The 15,535-nt window shown below is 36.7% G+C and overlaps 1 protein-coding gene across 2 annotated transcripts; it reads left to right on the forward strand.

The window, feature by feature from the left end:
- The first annotated feature begins 9,444 nt into the window (after positions 1-9,444).
- LOC121137172 lies at positions 9,445-15,239 on the forward strand. 2 transcript variants are annotated; one of them, XM_040739128.1, is made up of 7 exons: positions 9,447-9,742; positions 11,161-11,300; positions 12,018-12,088; positions 12,206-12,397; positions 13,061-13,171; positions 14,304-14,405; positions 14,514-15,239. In XM_040739128.1, the coding sequence occupies exons 1-7, from the start codon at positions 9,647-9,649 to the stop codon at positions 14,537-14,539; spliced, it is 738 nt and encodes a 245-aa protein (XP_040595062.1). In that variant the 5' UTR covers positions 9,447-9,646; the 3' UTR covers positions 14,540-15,239. The 2 variants fall into 2 exon arrangements, with proteins under 2 accessions (XP_040595063.1, XP_040595062.1); XM_040739129.1 differs by lacking the exon at positions 14,304-14,405 and having other exon boundaries at positions 9,445-9,742.
- Positions 15,240-15,535: the final 296 nt, after the last annotated feature.

Below are 15,535 nucleotides of genomic sequence, written 5' to 3' on the forward strand. Positions count from 1 at the left end.
CATCAGAGTTAGAGGGGTTATCAGAGGTTGGTGGAATGGCGGTGACAGACGAGTTGACATCACAGTTTCTGACAGTGTTCCTGACTTACCTCCTCCATCAAGGAGGACCCTAAAGTAGTGATTATAACTATCAACACAGAGACAAAGGATAACTGAGGGTCTGCTTCCAAGGCTACTTCTCTCTTCCTAGCCAGAAACAAAATCCATATCCAGACATCAGGGTCCCATATGTTCTCTGAGGATATCCAAGGTGCTAAAATCGTGACCTCCATCCAAAACTTTTGTACGTCTGCAGTTCTGTTCACAAGCCCTTGGGTGGGTAAAAGGGACTTGAGGGCCCTGATATAAGCCTCCTTGCAATGAGAGTAGAGATTTCTCAGAGTAAACTTGCAGGCAAGTGACAGACAGAGTGAAAGGATGTTTACACAGTGTCTCTGGATGGGGAGTGACAATTGGGAGCTGCTCCATGATTCCATCTCCTAGGGGGTCAATTCTTATATGGAGGTGCTGGGTGAACTAGGACAAATGATATGTGCCTTCCTATCACTTTCATGAGACAAACAAAGAGAAACAGTGAAAAAAAGAGAGGAGGTTTGGCAGTAGGACCAAGGGAACATTCAACATAGAGGGGCATACTTACTGAAAAAATTGACCAGGGTGCACTATCCAGCACCACATGAAATATAAGCAGTCATCAAAAGTCTCCCAACCGAAAAAAAAGCCCAGGGTCAGATGGTTTCAGTGCAGAATTTTACAAGAAATTCAAAGAACAGCTAATACCAATTCTCCTCCAATTGTTCCACACAATAGAAGCAGAAGGATCACTGCCAAACTATTTTTCCAAGTCTGCAAGTACCTTGGTACCCCAAACAAACAATAACACATAATATAGGTAACTAGAGAGCAATCTCCCTATGAACACCTAATTTTTGACAAAGAAGCTAAAACTATACAATGGAAAAAAGAAAGCATCTTCAACTAACGATGCTGGCATAACTGAATATGGACATGTAGAAGATTGCAGATAGACCCATGTCTATCACCATGAACATACCTTAAGTCCAACAGAAACCCAGTCACATTGAACCTCTTAGAAGGGAAAGTGGGATGTACTCTTGAATGAATTGACACTGGAGACCACTTCCTGAACATAAGGGAAGTAGCACAGACAGTGAGATTGACAATTAATAGATGGGACCTCCTGAAACTGAGAAGCTTCTATAAGTCAAAAGACAGTGAAGAAGACAAAACAGCAGCCCACAAATTGGGAAAAGATCTTCATCAAACCCACATCTGACAGAGGGCTTATTTCCAACATAAACAAGGAACTCAAGAAGCTAGTCACTCCAACACCAAATAAATCAATTAAAAAGTGAGTTACCAAACTATACAGAGAATTCTCAATAGAAGAGGCAAAAATGGCTGAAAGGCTCTTAAGAAAGTGTTCAACATTCTTAGCCATCAGGGAAATGAAAATTAAAACAACTCTGAGGCACCATCTTATAATACACTTTAAAATGACTAAAATAAAAAACACCAACTACAGTTTATGTTGGAGAGGGTTTGAAAATAGGGGAATGCTTCTTCATTGCTGGTTGGAGTATATACTTTAACAGCCATTTGGAAATAAGTTTGGATGTTTCTTTGGAAAATGGCAATCAGTCTACCTCAAGATCCAGCAATTCCATTCTTATACATATACCCAAAGGATGCACATTCATACACCATGGACATTTGTTCAACTATATTTATAGCAACATTACTTGTAATAGCAGAACCTGGAAGCAATCTAGATGCCCCTTAACTGAAGAATGGCTAAAGAAAATGTGGTACATTTACACAGCGGAGTACTACTCAAGGAAAAAAATGGAATCTTGAAATTTGATGGCAAATGGATAGAACTAGAGGAAACCATCATAATTGAGTAACCCAGTTACAGAAATACAAACATCGTATGTATTAACTCTATATGGATATTAGACATAGAGAAAAAGATTACCAGCCTACAATCCATACCTTCAGAGAAGCACAGAAACAAGGAGAACTGTAAGAGAGACATGCTTGGCCCCCCATCTATGGGGAAAGGGGCAAAGCCCCTGAACAAATTGGGAGCATGGGGGAAAGGGATTGGAGGTAGGAGGAAGAGGAGGGGAGATGAGGAGAGGGAAGGAGAACATGAGTGTTCAAGAAGATTGATTGGGGACATTGATAGAGGAGAGTTAGAAAAGAGACATGTCAATAGAGGGAGCCATTATAGATTTAAAGATAAATCTGGCACTAGGGAATTGTACAGAGATCCACAAGGATAACCTCAACTAACAATCTAAGCAATAGTGGAGATGGCCTTTCCCTATAATGAGAATGATGACTACCTTAAATGCCATCCTATAGCCTTCATCCAGTAGCTGATGGAAGCAGAAGCAGACACTCACAGCTAAACACTGAGCCAAACTCCTGGAATCCAGTTGCAGAGAGGGAGGACTGATGAACAAAGGGGTCAAGAACACTCTGGGAAAACCCACAATAAATAGCTGACCTGAGCAAGTGGGTACTCATGGACCCTAGTCTGACAGTTGGGGAACCAACATAGGACCAAACCAAGCCCCATGAAGATGGGTGTCAGCTAGGAGCACTTGGCAGTCTATGGGTCTTCTGGCAGTGGAATCAGGAGGTACCCTTAGTGCATGAATGGACTTCGGGAGCCCATTCCCCATGGAGGGATATTCTCTTAACCTAGATACACGGAGGGAGGGCCTAAGCCCTACCCCAAATGACTTAACAGATTTTGATTATCCCTCATTCCCTCATGGAACGTCTCCCCCTCCCTGTGGAGTAGATGTGGGATGGAATTGGAGGATTGGTGGGGCCCATGGGGAATGGGGAGTGAAAGGAAACTGGTATTGATAGGCAAAATCAGATTATTTCTAAATTAAATAAAATTTATAAAACTAAAAAATACATTTGGATAAATTAAAAATGGTGCCTCAGTGTTGATTTGATTTGTACTTCTCTGATAGCTAAGGATTTTGAGCACTTGTTAAGTGTCATTCAGACATTTTAGATTCCTCTTGAGAATTTTCTACTTAATTCTGTACCCCACTTTTTAATTGGACTATTTGGTATTTTGTGGACTAGGTTTTTGAGTTCTTTGCATATTTTTGAAACAAGACCTCTGTCAAATATGAAGCTGGTGAATATCTTTTCCAATTCTATGTGCTGTTGCTTTGTCTTGTTGACTGTGTCTTTTGCCTTACAGAAGCTTCTAAGTTTCAGGAGGTCACATTTATTAACTGCCAATTTTCTATATGTTGTGAGTTCAATTTCTAGCAAACACACGGTGGCTTACAACTATTTATAGTGACATCTGTTACCCTCTTTTGGCCTGCAGGCCTACACATAGGTGGAACATTGTATACATAATAAAAAATAAAAGAAAAGAAAAACACTAAGAAATAAATTTAGTACACAAAATTCTTACTTTTCTTTTAGTTTTATGACTACCTGTATAAATTAGATAACAGAAATATTCCTCTTTTGCAGCTGCAGTTTGCCACCAATTAATTAGGGGGTTATTTGAAAAAAGTCATGTTTTGCTGTGTGACAATTAATCTGGGTTATTGCTTAGAACTGTTCAGAGGACTCTGTTTTTTTTTTCTTTTTCTTTTTTCTTTCTTTCTTTTTTTTTGGTTTTATGAGACAGGGTTTCTCTGTATTGTTTTGGAGGCTATCGGTCCAGCCTGGCCTCGAACTCACAGAGATCTGCCTGCCTCTGCCTCCTAAGTGCTGGGATTAAAGGCGTGCGCCACCACCGCCCGGCTTGAGGACTCTGTTTTTATTTAACCATTTACTAAGAAATGGTATGAAATGACTGCAAAATTTTGCATGTCATTATAAGCTGTTTAGAACAAAGTAAGTCAGCTGAACTGGAAGAAGCAGAAATTAGCATAATGGCATTCAGAAGTAGTAAGAACTGGCAGGATGGCAGAATGGTTGAATCCATCATGACAAAATGAAGAGTGCTTTCATTCAACAAACCCACATGTTTGATTAATTCGTTCCTCTGGATTTGCTCATATAAAATTTTTTATGTTCACTAATATGTGGAATTTTCACCCGAACCTTGCATGCAACCCAGAAGCAGGCTGCTGTACGACTCCAACTTGTTTCTTATGTCCATTTAATTGGAAAATCTTTCCCCAATCCTTTCTCTGATGTAATGTCTGTCTTTGAAGTTGATGTGTGATTCTTGTGTGCAACAGAAGGAAGGACTCTGTATCCATTCTGTTAGCCTATGTCTTGAGTCCTTTTATATTAAAAGATATTAATGATCAGTGATTGTCAATTTCTGTTACATTTGTTTTAGTGGTGGTGGTGGTGGTTGTAGCATGTTTGTGTATGTTTCCCTTCTTTGGGTTTTGCTAGTGTGAGATTGTCTATTGTGTCTGTTTTTGTGGGTGCAGCTAGCTTCTTTGGGTTGGGGTTTTCCTACCAGTATTTTCTTTAGGGCTGGATTTCTGGATAGGTATTCCTTAAATCTGGTTTTATCATGGAATATCTTGTTTCTTACAACTATGGTGATGCTAAGTTTTGGGGGGTATAATACTCTGGGTTGATATCTGTGGTTTCTTAGTGTCTTCAAAACATCTGTACAGGACCTTCTGACTTTTATACTTTCCATTGAGGAGTTGGGGTAATTTTGATAGGTCTGCCTTTAGATGTTACTTCATCTTTTTTCTTTGTAGGTCTTAGTATTCTTTCTTTACTCTCTATGTTTAGTGTTTTGTTTATTATGTTTTATATATGTTTTTATATTTTGTTTATTATTTTTTTTCCTTTTTGGTCCAGTTTATTTTGTGTTCTGCAATCTTCTTGTATCTTCATAGGCATGTCCTTCTTTAGATTGGGAAAGTTTTCTTCTATGATTTTGTTGAATATATTTCCTGTGCCTTTGATCTGGAATTCTCCTTCTTCTACCCTTGTTTCCCTTAGGCTTTGGTCTTTCCATCATGTCCAAGATTTCCTGGATGTTCAGTGTTAAGGATTTAGTACTTCCTTTGACTGATGAATCTATTTCCTCTACTGCATATTCAATACCTTACATTAACTCTACCATCTCTTGTATTCTGTCAGATATGCTTGCATTTGTACTTTCTGTTTATTTATCCAGATTTTCCACTTACCTATTTGCCTTGGTTTGTGTTTTATTTATTATCCCTGTTTCAATTTACAAGTCTTGAACTGTGTCCTTAACCTGTTTGATTGCTCTTTCCTGACTTTTTTTAAGAAGGAATTTATTGATTTCTTCCATTTTTTGTTTTTAAATTCCTTGATTTCTATAAGGGGGTTTGTCATTTCCTCTTTAAGGACTTCTATCATCTTCATGAAGCTTTTTAATATTATTTTTGTGCTTCATGTGCATTGTGATATTCAGGTCTTGCTGTTGTAGAACCACAATGTAATGGTGCTGCCATATTGCATTTTATGTTAAACTGCCCATACCTATCTGTGTCTGGGATAATTATAGGTACATAATTTGTTTCCTGTGAAGATTTTGTTAAATGAGTATTTTGTTCATTTTTTGTCAGTTGTATTTAATTTTTTTGGTCTGAGTAGCTTAGAATTCAGGTGATTGACTGGTTGTCAGGCCAATTGGGACTGTTTCAGTTAAGGCTTATGAGTCCTTGAACAACTTGATCAAGTCTATCTGCCTGTGATTCTGGTTTCTGTAGCCTTTACTTGTGTGTATGGAGTCTGTTCTTCCAACTGGTGTGGGTTGTGTCTGTGCCTATAGAGTCTGTTCTTCCAATTAGTGTAGGTTTTGCTTGTGCCCATTCTTTCAACTGGTGTGGGTGGCTCTAGGGCCTATTGGGTCTGCTGATGTTTCTGAGGAGGTTTCTTCGAGGACATGCTGCTCTTTATCCAATTGGTACCTGTGCTGCTTGTGCCTAGAGGAGTTCTTCTTACAGCTGAAGAAGATGGGGCTTGTGTCTCTAGGGGATGCTGATCTTGAAGGGGCTCATTGTCCAGAGGGAGAATGATCAGATTCCATGGTTTGTGTGACTAAATGGGTCTTGTAGGTTACAGTGTCTAATGATTGGCAGCATTGGTGGAGCAGCCTGCTAGCAGGACTCTAACATGCTGGTTGGATACTGGGCCTGAGATGAGAAGGGGAAAGGCAGGAAATATTCCCTAAGTCTTAGGATATAGGGATTGTAACAGTTTAGCTTGGAGACCAGTCACTTATCTCTTCTTCCAACTTGTGCAGGAGATGCTTGTGTTGCTAGGGGCTGCTAATCTTATGGGCAGTTTCTGGCCAGGGAGAACAAGATGATTTCAGTGGATTTGGGTGACAGAATGGGTCTTGTATGTACAGTTTCTAATGAGTGGCAGCAGTGGTAGAGCAGCCACATCAACATTTCAGATATAATGTGATAGATATTTTTCTGACAGACAAGAAGTGGAGGATTTTGCAATTTTTTTTTGTTTCTGTTGCTCATGAAGAAACATGGGCTAAGTGGTGAGCTAGGGGAATCATCCAGACCACATATACTTTATCTTTTGGATTTTGAATAAGTTCAACAGCAAGTGGATTCTGCAAATCATCAAGAGTTAAAATGGGAAGATACACTATCGGAAATGAACAGATATAAGCATTACTGAATCTTTAAAGGGTTTTAGACACATTCACATCTTTGGACATGAAAATATGGCATAAGAAGCTGTATTATTAATGGAACTAAGAAATTAATATTACAGAACTTTGGAAGTTCATTTCATATCATTTAGAGAGGATGGAATCACCAGTGAGCAGCTTTCTTCCCAAAGGCAGGAGGTATCAGATCCCATTTTCTGAGAGAAAACTAGGTCACGTAGAGAGGAACAAAGATCCTTTTGGAGGCATACTCTCTTCAGCATCAGTAGGTGTTGAAAACATAACAACAAAATCTCTAAGTTCTTAGAGAAAATTAATTTGAAGCCAGCTGTCTGTCCAGGTGTCACTGACAAAGCATGAAGGCTAGCCTCAGCCTTCCAGACAGATGAGGTGTCAGATGCACTTCCTTATTAAAAGTCCCTCCTTCTTCCTCAAATTTTTGAAAAGACAGAAAGGAGAAGACACAAACATAAGGCAGTCAGAAGATCAAAGAAGCCCGACATCAGAGACTGAGGGCATGGCTCATTGGTTTTCTCTAAGGTACATCACACTAGACACAGAACAAAATACAGGATATCAAAACACAAAAGAATATAAAATATTTTAGACAGAAAAATATGGTTCATATGTATAGGATCAGTAATTACAACAGTGTAGTACAATTTATAATGTAACATTTGAAACTGAAAGACAACAGTGATACCTTTGAAATTCAGAAAGAAAATATTTTTCAAAATAAAATTCTATATCCAATAAAATTATTTGTTACATACAAGGAAAAAAAAGTACTTTTTACACATGAAGAGCACAAAAATTTCTAAACTATGCCTCTTTTCTGTGAGGGCATCAGAGGGGTGCTCAATCTAGATTGGAGCAGAATGTAAACTAAACAAGACTACCCAGAGAATAGGGAACATGCCCTGAAAAGACAAATGGGATTGTCTGAATAGAGGAACAGCCCAGACCAGGCTAGCCACAGCCAGAAAAGTCAGACTACCTGGAGGCAGGACAAGAAGATAAGGCAGTGACAGAACGCCCATTACATGGTAACAGGTTTGATTAGATATGGAAATTACAAACACACAGAAACTATGCAGCTCAGGTGTAAATGACAGCCATAGAATTATAAGTATATAAACATTACATCATTATACAAAACAGTGAAAAAATCTCGACTATTCTTTTAGCATAAAGACAAATTCTGGTCAGTGGAAACTCACAGATATGGCGAGGAGTGGAGGTAGTATGTGTGGGAGGCAGGAGCAGGGGCAGAGGATGTGGGTTTAAGGATGTGGCGGTCTGGGGGTAGGGGCTAGAGTATAGATGGGCATAAGTGTGGGGGTGGGGAATAGATGGGTGTAAATATATGGGGGTGAGAGTAAGGGCTGAGGAATAGATGAGAGTAAGTTTGTGGGAGCTGGGGTAGAGGCTGGGGTATAGACAATTGTAAGTTTGTGGGGGTTTGGGGGTTAAGGGTTGGGGTATATACAGTTGTGAATTTGTCGGGGTCTGGGGGTAGGGGTGGGATATAGTTAGGTGTAACATGCAAGAAACCTAACACTTGTTCTTTTAGTACAGTGGTTCTCAACCTTCCTAATGGTACTACCCTTTAACACAGTTCCTCATGGGGTGACTTCATGACTGTAACTTTGCAACTGCTATGAATTGTAATGTAAATGTCTGTGTTTTCCTATGGTGATGGTGAAAGTGTTATTTGACCACCCAAAGGTCATGACTCACAGGTTAAGACCCACTGTTTTAATGAGAGGTTAAAAAAATAACAGAAAAGCATGAAAATATTTTTAAAAATAAGTATTAAAATACCTGAGAAAAAAATGAAAAGGGTTAAGAAGGGTCACTTGTAGGGAACACTGAAAGTTGGTGGAGGGATCTTCATTTTTAAGCCACGGCAAGCAATTTTAATTTTAAAATTATGAGGACATATTACTTCATAAGAGTTAAAGTCCAAGCTTCAGGAAGAAATTATAAATGAAAATATCAAAATATAAAAAAGAAAGTATAGAAATATAAATCCATTTTGTACAAACTCACAGACTCAAGCCCAGCCTGTAAAACACAAGAATGCATCTTAGACAAACTTTCATCTGATTTTCATTTAAAATTGAATTTTTGTTTAAAATTCATAGACTTATACCTGAAATTCAGCATAGACATTGACATCATTTAACAAGTGGTCACTATTGCTTATTTTACTAATAACATGATGTTCAAACAATTGCTGTTTGTCTGATATATTTTTGAATTATTTATTTGGAAGGTGCTTAAAGAAAGATAAGATTGCAGATACAAGGGCATTTTAAATGAGTGAATGTCATGTGCCCGAGGTATACTTAAATACAAAGTGGGAGAAATTATCCTCTGGCAAGAACTCTATCTCTGTATCTGTGGATATTATTGCTCTTGACAAAATGCATACAGACTCATTTGTGAAACTCGTTTTTAACCTGAATCTTAGCTATTGACATTCAATTTAAACTTCTTGTAACCAAGGATGTCTTTTGGAGTTGGAATACAATTTCAATGATTCCAACATATTCAATTATTCATATTAAAATTGGAATTAACATGTAACTCTCAGGTCTTGGTCATGTATAAATCAGGATATATCGCCTGTCAGTGTTGATATTCTTGAGACACTTAGTGCGAACTGTCCTTTTTCATGTGTATAATGTTACCAAGGTTGGCATGGATCATAGGATTAGAGTTTAGTGAAGCAGAACCTTCCAGAATTGTTCTCCTTGACACATTCAGGAACATTGTATCCCAATGATTTCTTATGCCATGCATTTAAATACTGACAAGCAGACTGTTCTGAAAATTCAGAACAAACAGCTAAATGAAAGGATCAGTGAAAGAGAGATCATCGCACATCCTGCTCACTGAAACGCTTTGCTCGTGTCTTCAGTTCCTCAGTTCACTGACAGCTGAGAAACTCGGGATTTCTAGTCCAGAAGAAAGAGAAAATTTTAGAAGATGAAGGCTCTTCTTCTCTCTGCTCTAGCCTGTTTGGTGTCTGCCACTGAGGAACCCTTAGCCTGTTTGGTGTCTGCCACTGAGGAACCCTTACCGGTACAAGGATGGGCTTTCAGGGGATTATTCAGGGGCAAAAATGACTGTGGTGAATTTGACAATTTTTGACCTGACAATCATTCTATGAAAATATTGGTACTTCCCAAATTTTTGTAGTGTAATATATCCCCATGTTTAAAAATATATTTGTTTTAGTATTAAGGTTATAATTATCTCATTTGAGCTGCCTAAATTGCCTAATAGCATTTTTCTGCCAAGCGGTGATGGCATATGCTTTTATTGCCGCACTCAGGAAGGTAAACGTAGACGGATTTCTGTGAGTTTAAGAAGAGCTCCGTCTACACAGTGAGTTCCAGGAAAGCCAAACTACACAGAAAACCCTGTCTTACAAAACAAAAAAGAGCCATATTTTCTCTACTTATTTTTTTATCCACTTTAGCATAATTGACTATATGTTCATACTTGGATATTAGTACACCATTTCATAAGATAATTTACTGTCCTACAAGAATCCAGGGATGATTTGTTATAAACATAATAGAAAATCTAAATTAACCTGATACCTGCCTGACAAACACATTGTGTTTGTATGAATGTCTGTATGTTTTAGAGTCATCCTTCTGTGGTCAATGTGTGGGATAAATATTGATATGAATTATAATCCATTTATGTTTCCAATAGAGATATTTGATTTCTTGATATTTCTGTGTTGTGGGTGTTTGAGTGAGTGTTTGTCCTTGACTATATATTCACAAACATTTCAGCAAAGATGTAGAAACCAGTGGCAAAACATTTTAACAGGTCTGGCTTTAACTCCTTCTTTCTCTGATCAGAGTGATTTCTCCATTGAAACTTGATCCTAATACCTTGGCATACAAAGATTTTTTTTGTCCATATATGCATGAGATGTAGTTTGTATGTGGATTTTATTATGTTTTCTTTTAGATTATTTATGCGCTTCTAAGTTGCTTTATAGTAGGAACCTAAAATAACATACATGTTCCTTAATTGTATTTTGTGTGATATAAAACTATTATACTTTATTAAATAAATGTATATATGTTTACAAATAATATGTCTGGTATTTTAACAGAAATATTGACATTATTGCTATTAAGAAAAGTTGACATTAATGCTATTATTACATTATATTTGTAATTGATTTTATATTACAATTTTTAGTTGAAATCTGTAATTTACTTATTTTTTCTAAGTGTTGTTTTACCTTAAAGTTTTTGATAATTCTATTTTTTATTTTATGTGTGTGGGTGTTTGGTCTATGTATTGCATTTTGTATATGCATCACCCACAATTGTCATAAATATTCCTAAGAAATGAAGTTAATGGAGTTTGTGTACCAATATGTTGGTGCTGGGACTTGAACCAAGGTCCTCTGATTGATACTACTTTATGTTAATTTTTAGTTCTTAGGGATTCTAATTCATATTAATTTCTAGTTTTCAGGGCAATTTAATACCATCTACCTAGCATCCAAAATTCGGAGTGTGACAGATGAAAATAGTGAATTTAGGATGCTGATGCATGAAGTGAATTATTTTAAGAATTACACATGTATGAGCATAAAGTACCATATTAGGTAAGAAAGTTTTATCAAGTAGAAGTAATTGTTTGTATATGTGAAAAAAGTTAAATAAAAAAGAAAAAATGGTATTCAGAGTATTTCCCAAACATTTCTGAAATGGGAAGATAAAGTGGGTGTATTTCAAGGGTAGCTGGAATTGAGAGTCACTGTGACTAACATTATAAACTTTAGAATTCATGTTGATATTTTAATTTTTATTTCTATTAAAATAGCAAAAACATGAACTCAGGGAGTTGAGAACAAATTATGGAAATAAAACAATATTTGCTGAATGTAAAATATTAATAAATGTGAATATAACTAAAGGAAAATTTGGGACAGTAAATATAAAAAAATCAATGTTCATAACCTGACAATGAGAAATGCTTCTCTTCTTGAAAACCTTCCTGGTATTTGGATATCTATCATTGCATCAATAAGATTACCGGTGTCACTTTTATGATGTAGGAATTCCTTTCTATTATGGGTCTGAGGCCCATTATCATCCACACATCCCAGTGTGCACAGAAAGTTGGTCCACAAAAAAATAGTAATCACCAATCAAAAAATCATATTAATGAAATATTTTCAAACCGTGGTATAGCATGACAGAAAACAAGAACATGACAGTGGGCATGTCTCACTTTTGACAAGTTTTTTCTTGTGTCAGAAACATACACGGGATAATACATATTAAATAATGAGTGATTTTATTTGTTATATTGTGTTTAGGAAAAATGGAAAATGCCAACTGCACAAGGTCTGGGCTGAAAATTTTAATTTGCTTGACTGCTATAAGAAATGTAAGTATCTCTGCTTGAGAATTGGTGATGTTATTTATATTTTCTGTAACCAATACAGTCTTTATGAGGAGCATATTTAGGAGACAACTGATCGATCCATTTTGCTTCCTATTATAGATAATTTCATCAATAGAAGACCAATAAAGTATATATTTCACGACAGAGCCGCATCAGATAAGGTCAATAATGTAAAATGCCCACAAAGGAATGGGACTGAGAACATTATAGGTACCTGGAGGTTTACTGAATCCTATCGTCATTTCTCGAGAATCTACTATTACCCAGAGACACAGGGAGGCTTACACAGAAGTGAGTAAAAGCTCCATAGTTGAAGTTGAAGAAAATAATGCACATATGACTCTTGCAAAGGTGTGCAAAATAAAATACCTAATAAGCAAACTGACAAATAAATAAACAAATACAGGTTTTGCTAAAGTTGGACACGTACAGGCAAGTAGATGACTTTTGCTTTTTATACTAGGATTTAAGGGAATGTTTCCCAGACTCAATAATTTAATGCAAAAATGGATGTATATTTTTATTGTCCTAGAAATATTTGGATTATTGTGAAAGAATTGTTTTCAAGTGTTTTTTAGAAATACTAAAATATCAGATACATATAAATAACATTATGTGGACTCAAAGAGTTATGTTTGTGAAGAAATGTATATTACATTTATCTTACTAGTCATTATTATTTCATATATTACATGATACAATATACAATTTATATATAATATATATACTTATATGATGAATATAAGTATGCAAACATAATAAGTGAAAAAGGGAAATGAATTTGAAGGAAGATGTGTAGGGGTATACACTATATGACTGACTATACAGAGGAAAGAGACGTGGCAAAATTGTTGTAACAATATTAAAAACTCAAGCAATTAGTAAATAAGAGACTAGGAGAATATGTGAGAATCTGTATTATGTACTAATGAAGGAAAAATTATTACTTCCCAGTCCCAAGTGACTTTTACATTGTGATACATTTTGCCTCAAACACCACCATCCTACTTGAAGCCTCATTTATTAATGATTTGGCGTACCATCAGACGCTGACAGCAGCACTAGGTATGTAAAAATCAAAAAGCAGAAGACATTTTTTTCGTTGTTAACTGACACATAAATGTGTACCTGCATTTCATTCTGTGATGTTCTGGTGTAGGAAGGTGTTTATTCATTCTTTCTTCTTTTTTTTTTAAGAAACATTCACAATTGTGTGAAATTTGAGTTGAATTGTACAGATAATAATTTAAAAAATAACTTTGAATATCTTATTTCTTTTGTTCCCACTTTTTTATTTAAAGTATAAACAATTTTGCTTTACATGTCAATCCCAGCTTCTTCTCTCTCCTCTCCTCCCCCACCTCCCACCAACTCCACAACCTCCCACCATGTCCCTGCTTCTCTTCCCAGGAACAGTGAGGCCCTCCTTGGGGGATCTCCAAAGTCTGTCATGTCATTCCAGGCATGGCATAGCCTCACCCATGGGTCCAAGCTGAGACATCATCCCTCATTGTGGAATGGGATCCCAAAGTCCATTTGTATGCCAGGGACACCCAAGGCCCCATAGATTGCCAAGGTCTCATCCATAATACCCACTCTCAGGAGGTCTGGAATCAGTCCCATGCTAGCTTCTCAGTCATTAGTCTGGGGTTCATGAGCTTCCCCTTGTTCAGGTCAACTGTTTCTGTGGGTTTCACCAATCTGGTCTTGACTGTTTGCTCATCACTACTCCCTATCTGCAGCTGGGTTATATAGGAGTTCAGTTCAGTGTTTAGCTGTGGGTGTTTGCCTATGCTTCCATCAGTCATGAATGAAGATTCTAGGATGGCACATAAGGTAGTCATCAATCTCATTAACAGGGGAAGGCATTTAAGATAGCCTCTCTACTTTTGCTTAGATTACCAGTTGGTGTCATCTTTGTAGATCTCTGAAATTCTCTTCTCAAACCTATAATGACTCCCTCAATTATAGTATCTTTCATTCTGCTCTCCTCATCTTGGATATAATGTATGTAAAATTTTTATCCATGTAAAGAACATTTGATCCAAATTCAGAATAATTTGTCTTACTGGCATCATCACTAGGGTGGTGGGATCAGGTAGCAGGATTGACCAACTGATAACAATGTGATGAATTCAGACCTTTGGGTGTGATTATAATGAAAGCCTAGTCTGATTTTTTCCTTCATGAAATGCAGCAAGGGGAACAAATATTACTGAACAAATGTGGAAAGAGTATGTAAAGTTGAACCGTCAGCTCAACATCCCAATTGAAAATATTAATAATGTATATGAGGCAGGTAAGCCAGTTTTTGCAAACTGACCTGAAATTAATGTAAAATCCTCACAAAAAACATGAAGGAAATCCAGTAATTTTATATTTTCTTCTTTGGTGTTATTCCTCACAGATGCATGCCCTAAGTTGGAGCAGTGATCCGGAGAGTAGAAACATGGTATTATTCTATGTTCTTGACTCACTGGAATATAATTTTGGGGTTGATTCAATCATGGAAGCCGACAATGTCCATAGTTGTCACTTTGGAACTTCTGCACACCTCCTTTTACTGAAAATCATTACTGGCTTTGTGTCTGATTAAATGCATTGATTTCACATTGCAAAAGGGCTTTCTGTAAAGTATCTAATGTGCATCATATAGATTATTCTTCTAGATCTGAAATAGTGTCTGCCTTCATTACCCTATCATCAAGGGAAATAGTTTGTTAACTTTGAAACTTATCAGCTTGAAAATAATAATGTTCCTAGGGCTTATCAGGTGTATTTTTCTGTGTGTTTTTTCAGAATATTTCAAAAAATATAGTAATGAATACACAGTGTACAGACTCCACAGGATTGTGAATTCTCATATTTGTACATCTGAACTGGCTTTATTACAAATAAGAATTGTTTCACCAAAATTAATTGCATGCACAGCAAATATTGAAAATGTTGTTTGTATAAAATTTAATTGTTGAATTATTTAAGAAATTATGCTCATGTGTGAATGCATAATGCACCAAGTAATTGAAAAAGAGAAATAGGGGACATATGGGAGGATTTGGAGGAAGAAAAATGATGTAATTATATTATAATATTGAATATAAAGATAAAAATCAACGGACACTACTCACAAAAATGGCTTGAAGCATCAGTTGTTTGTCATCAATTCTAGCACTAGATTGAGAAGGGTGGAGACTATGCTTGTAACCATGGCAACAACTCAGATGCTAACTTTCCGTTAGGTGCAGGCAGACACTTTATCAAGAATAGAGTGCAGGATGGTAGAGGAAACATTGTTTTACACACTTGAATGCTTCCAGATACACATATATCCCTGAAAACACCACACATGCTTTAATGCACACAAATATAAGAGGTAGGGTGCCATCACTAAACATGTGATGCTTCTTACAGAGGAGGCATGCACAATGT

The sequence above is a fragment of the Mesocricetus auratus genome, unplaced genomic scaffold (genome assembly GCF_017639785.1).
Source record: "Mesocricetus auratus isolate SY011 unplaced genomic scaffold, BCM_Maur_2.0 Super-Scaffold_100676, whole genome shotgun sequence".
Lineage (NCBI taxonomy): Eukaryota > Metazoa > Chordata > Mammalia > Rodentia > Cricetidae > Mesocricetus > Mesocricetus auratus.

Bases quoted from the DNA above. Each gene is read 5' to 3' on its own strand.
- LOC121137172 (XM_040739128.1), top strand. From the start codon at position 9,647: ATGAAGGCTCTTCTTCTCTCTGCTCTAGCCTGTTTGGTGTCTGCCACT. The intron at 9,743-11,160 runs GTACAAGGATGG...ATTAATTTCTAG, and splicing joins CCACTGAGGAACCCTTACCG to TTTTCAGGGCAATTTAATAC. The intron at 12,398-13,060 runs GTGAGTAAAAGC...ATTACTTCCCAG, and splicing joins ACAGGGAGGCTTACACAGAA to TCCCAAGTGACTTTTACATT.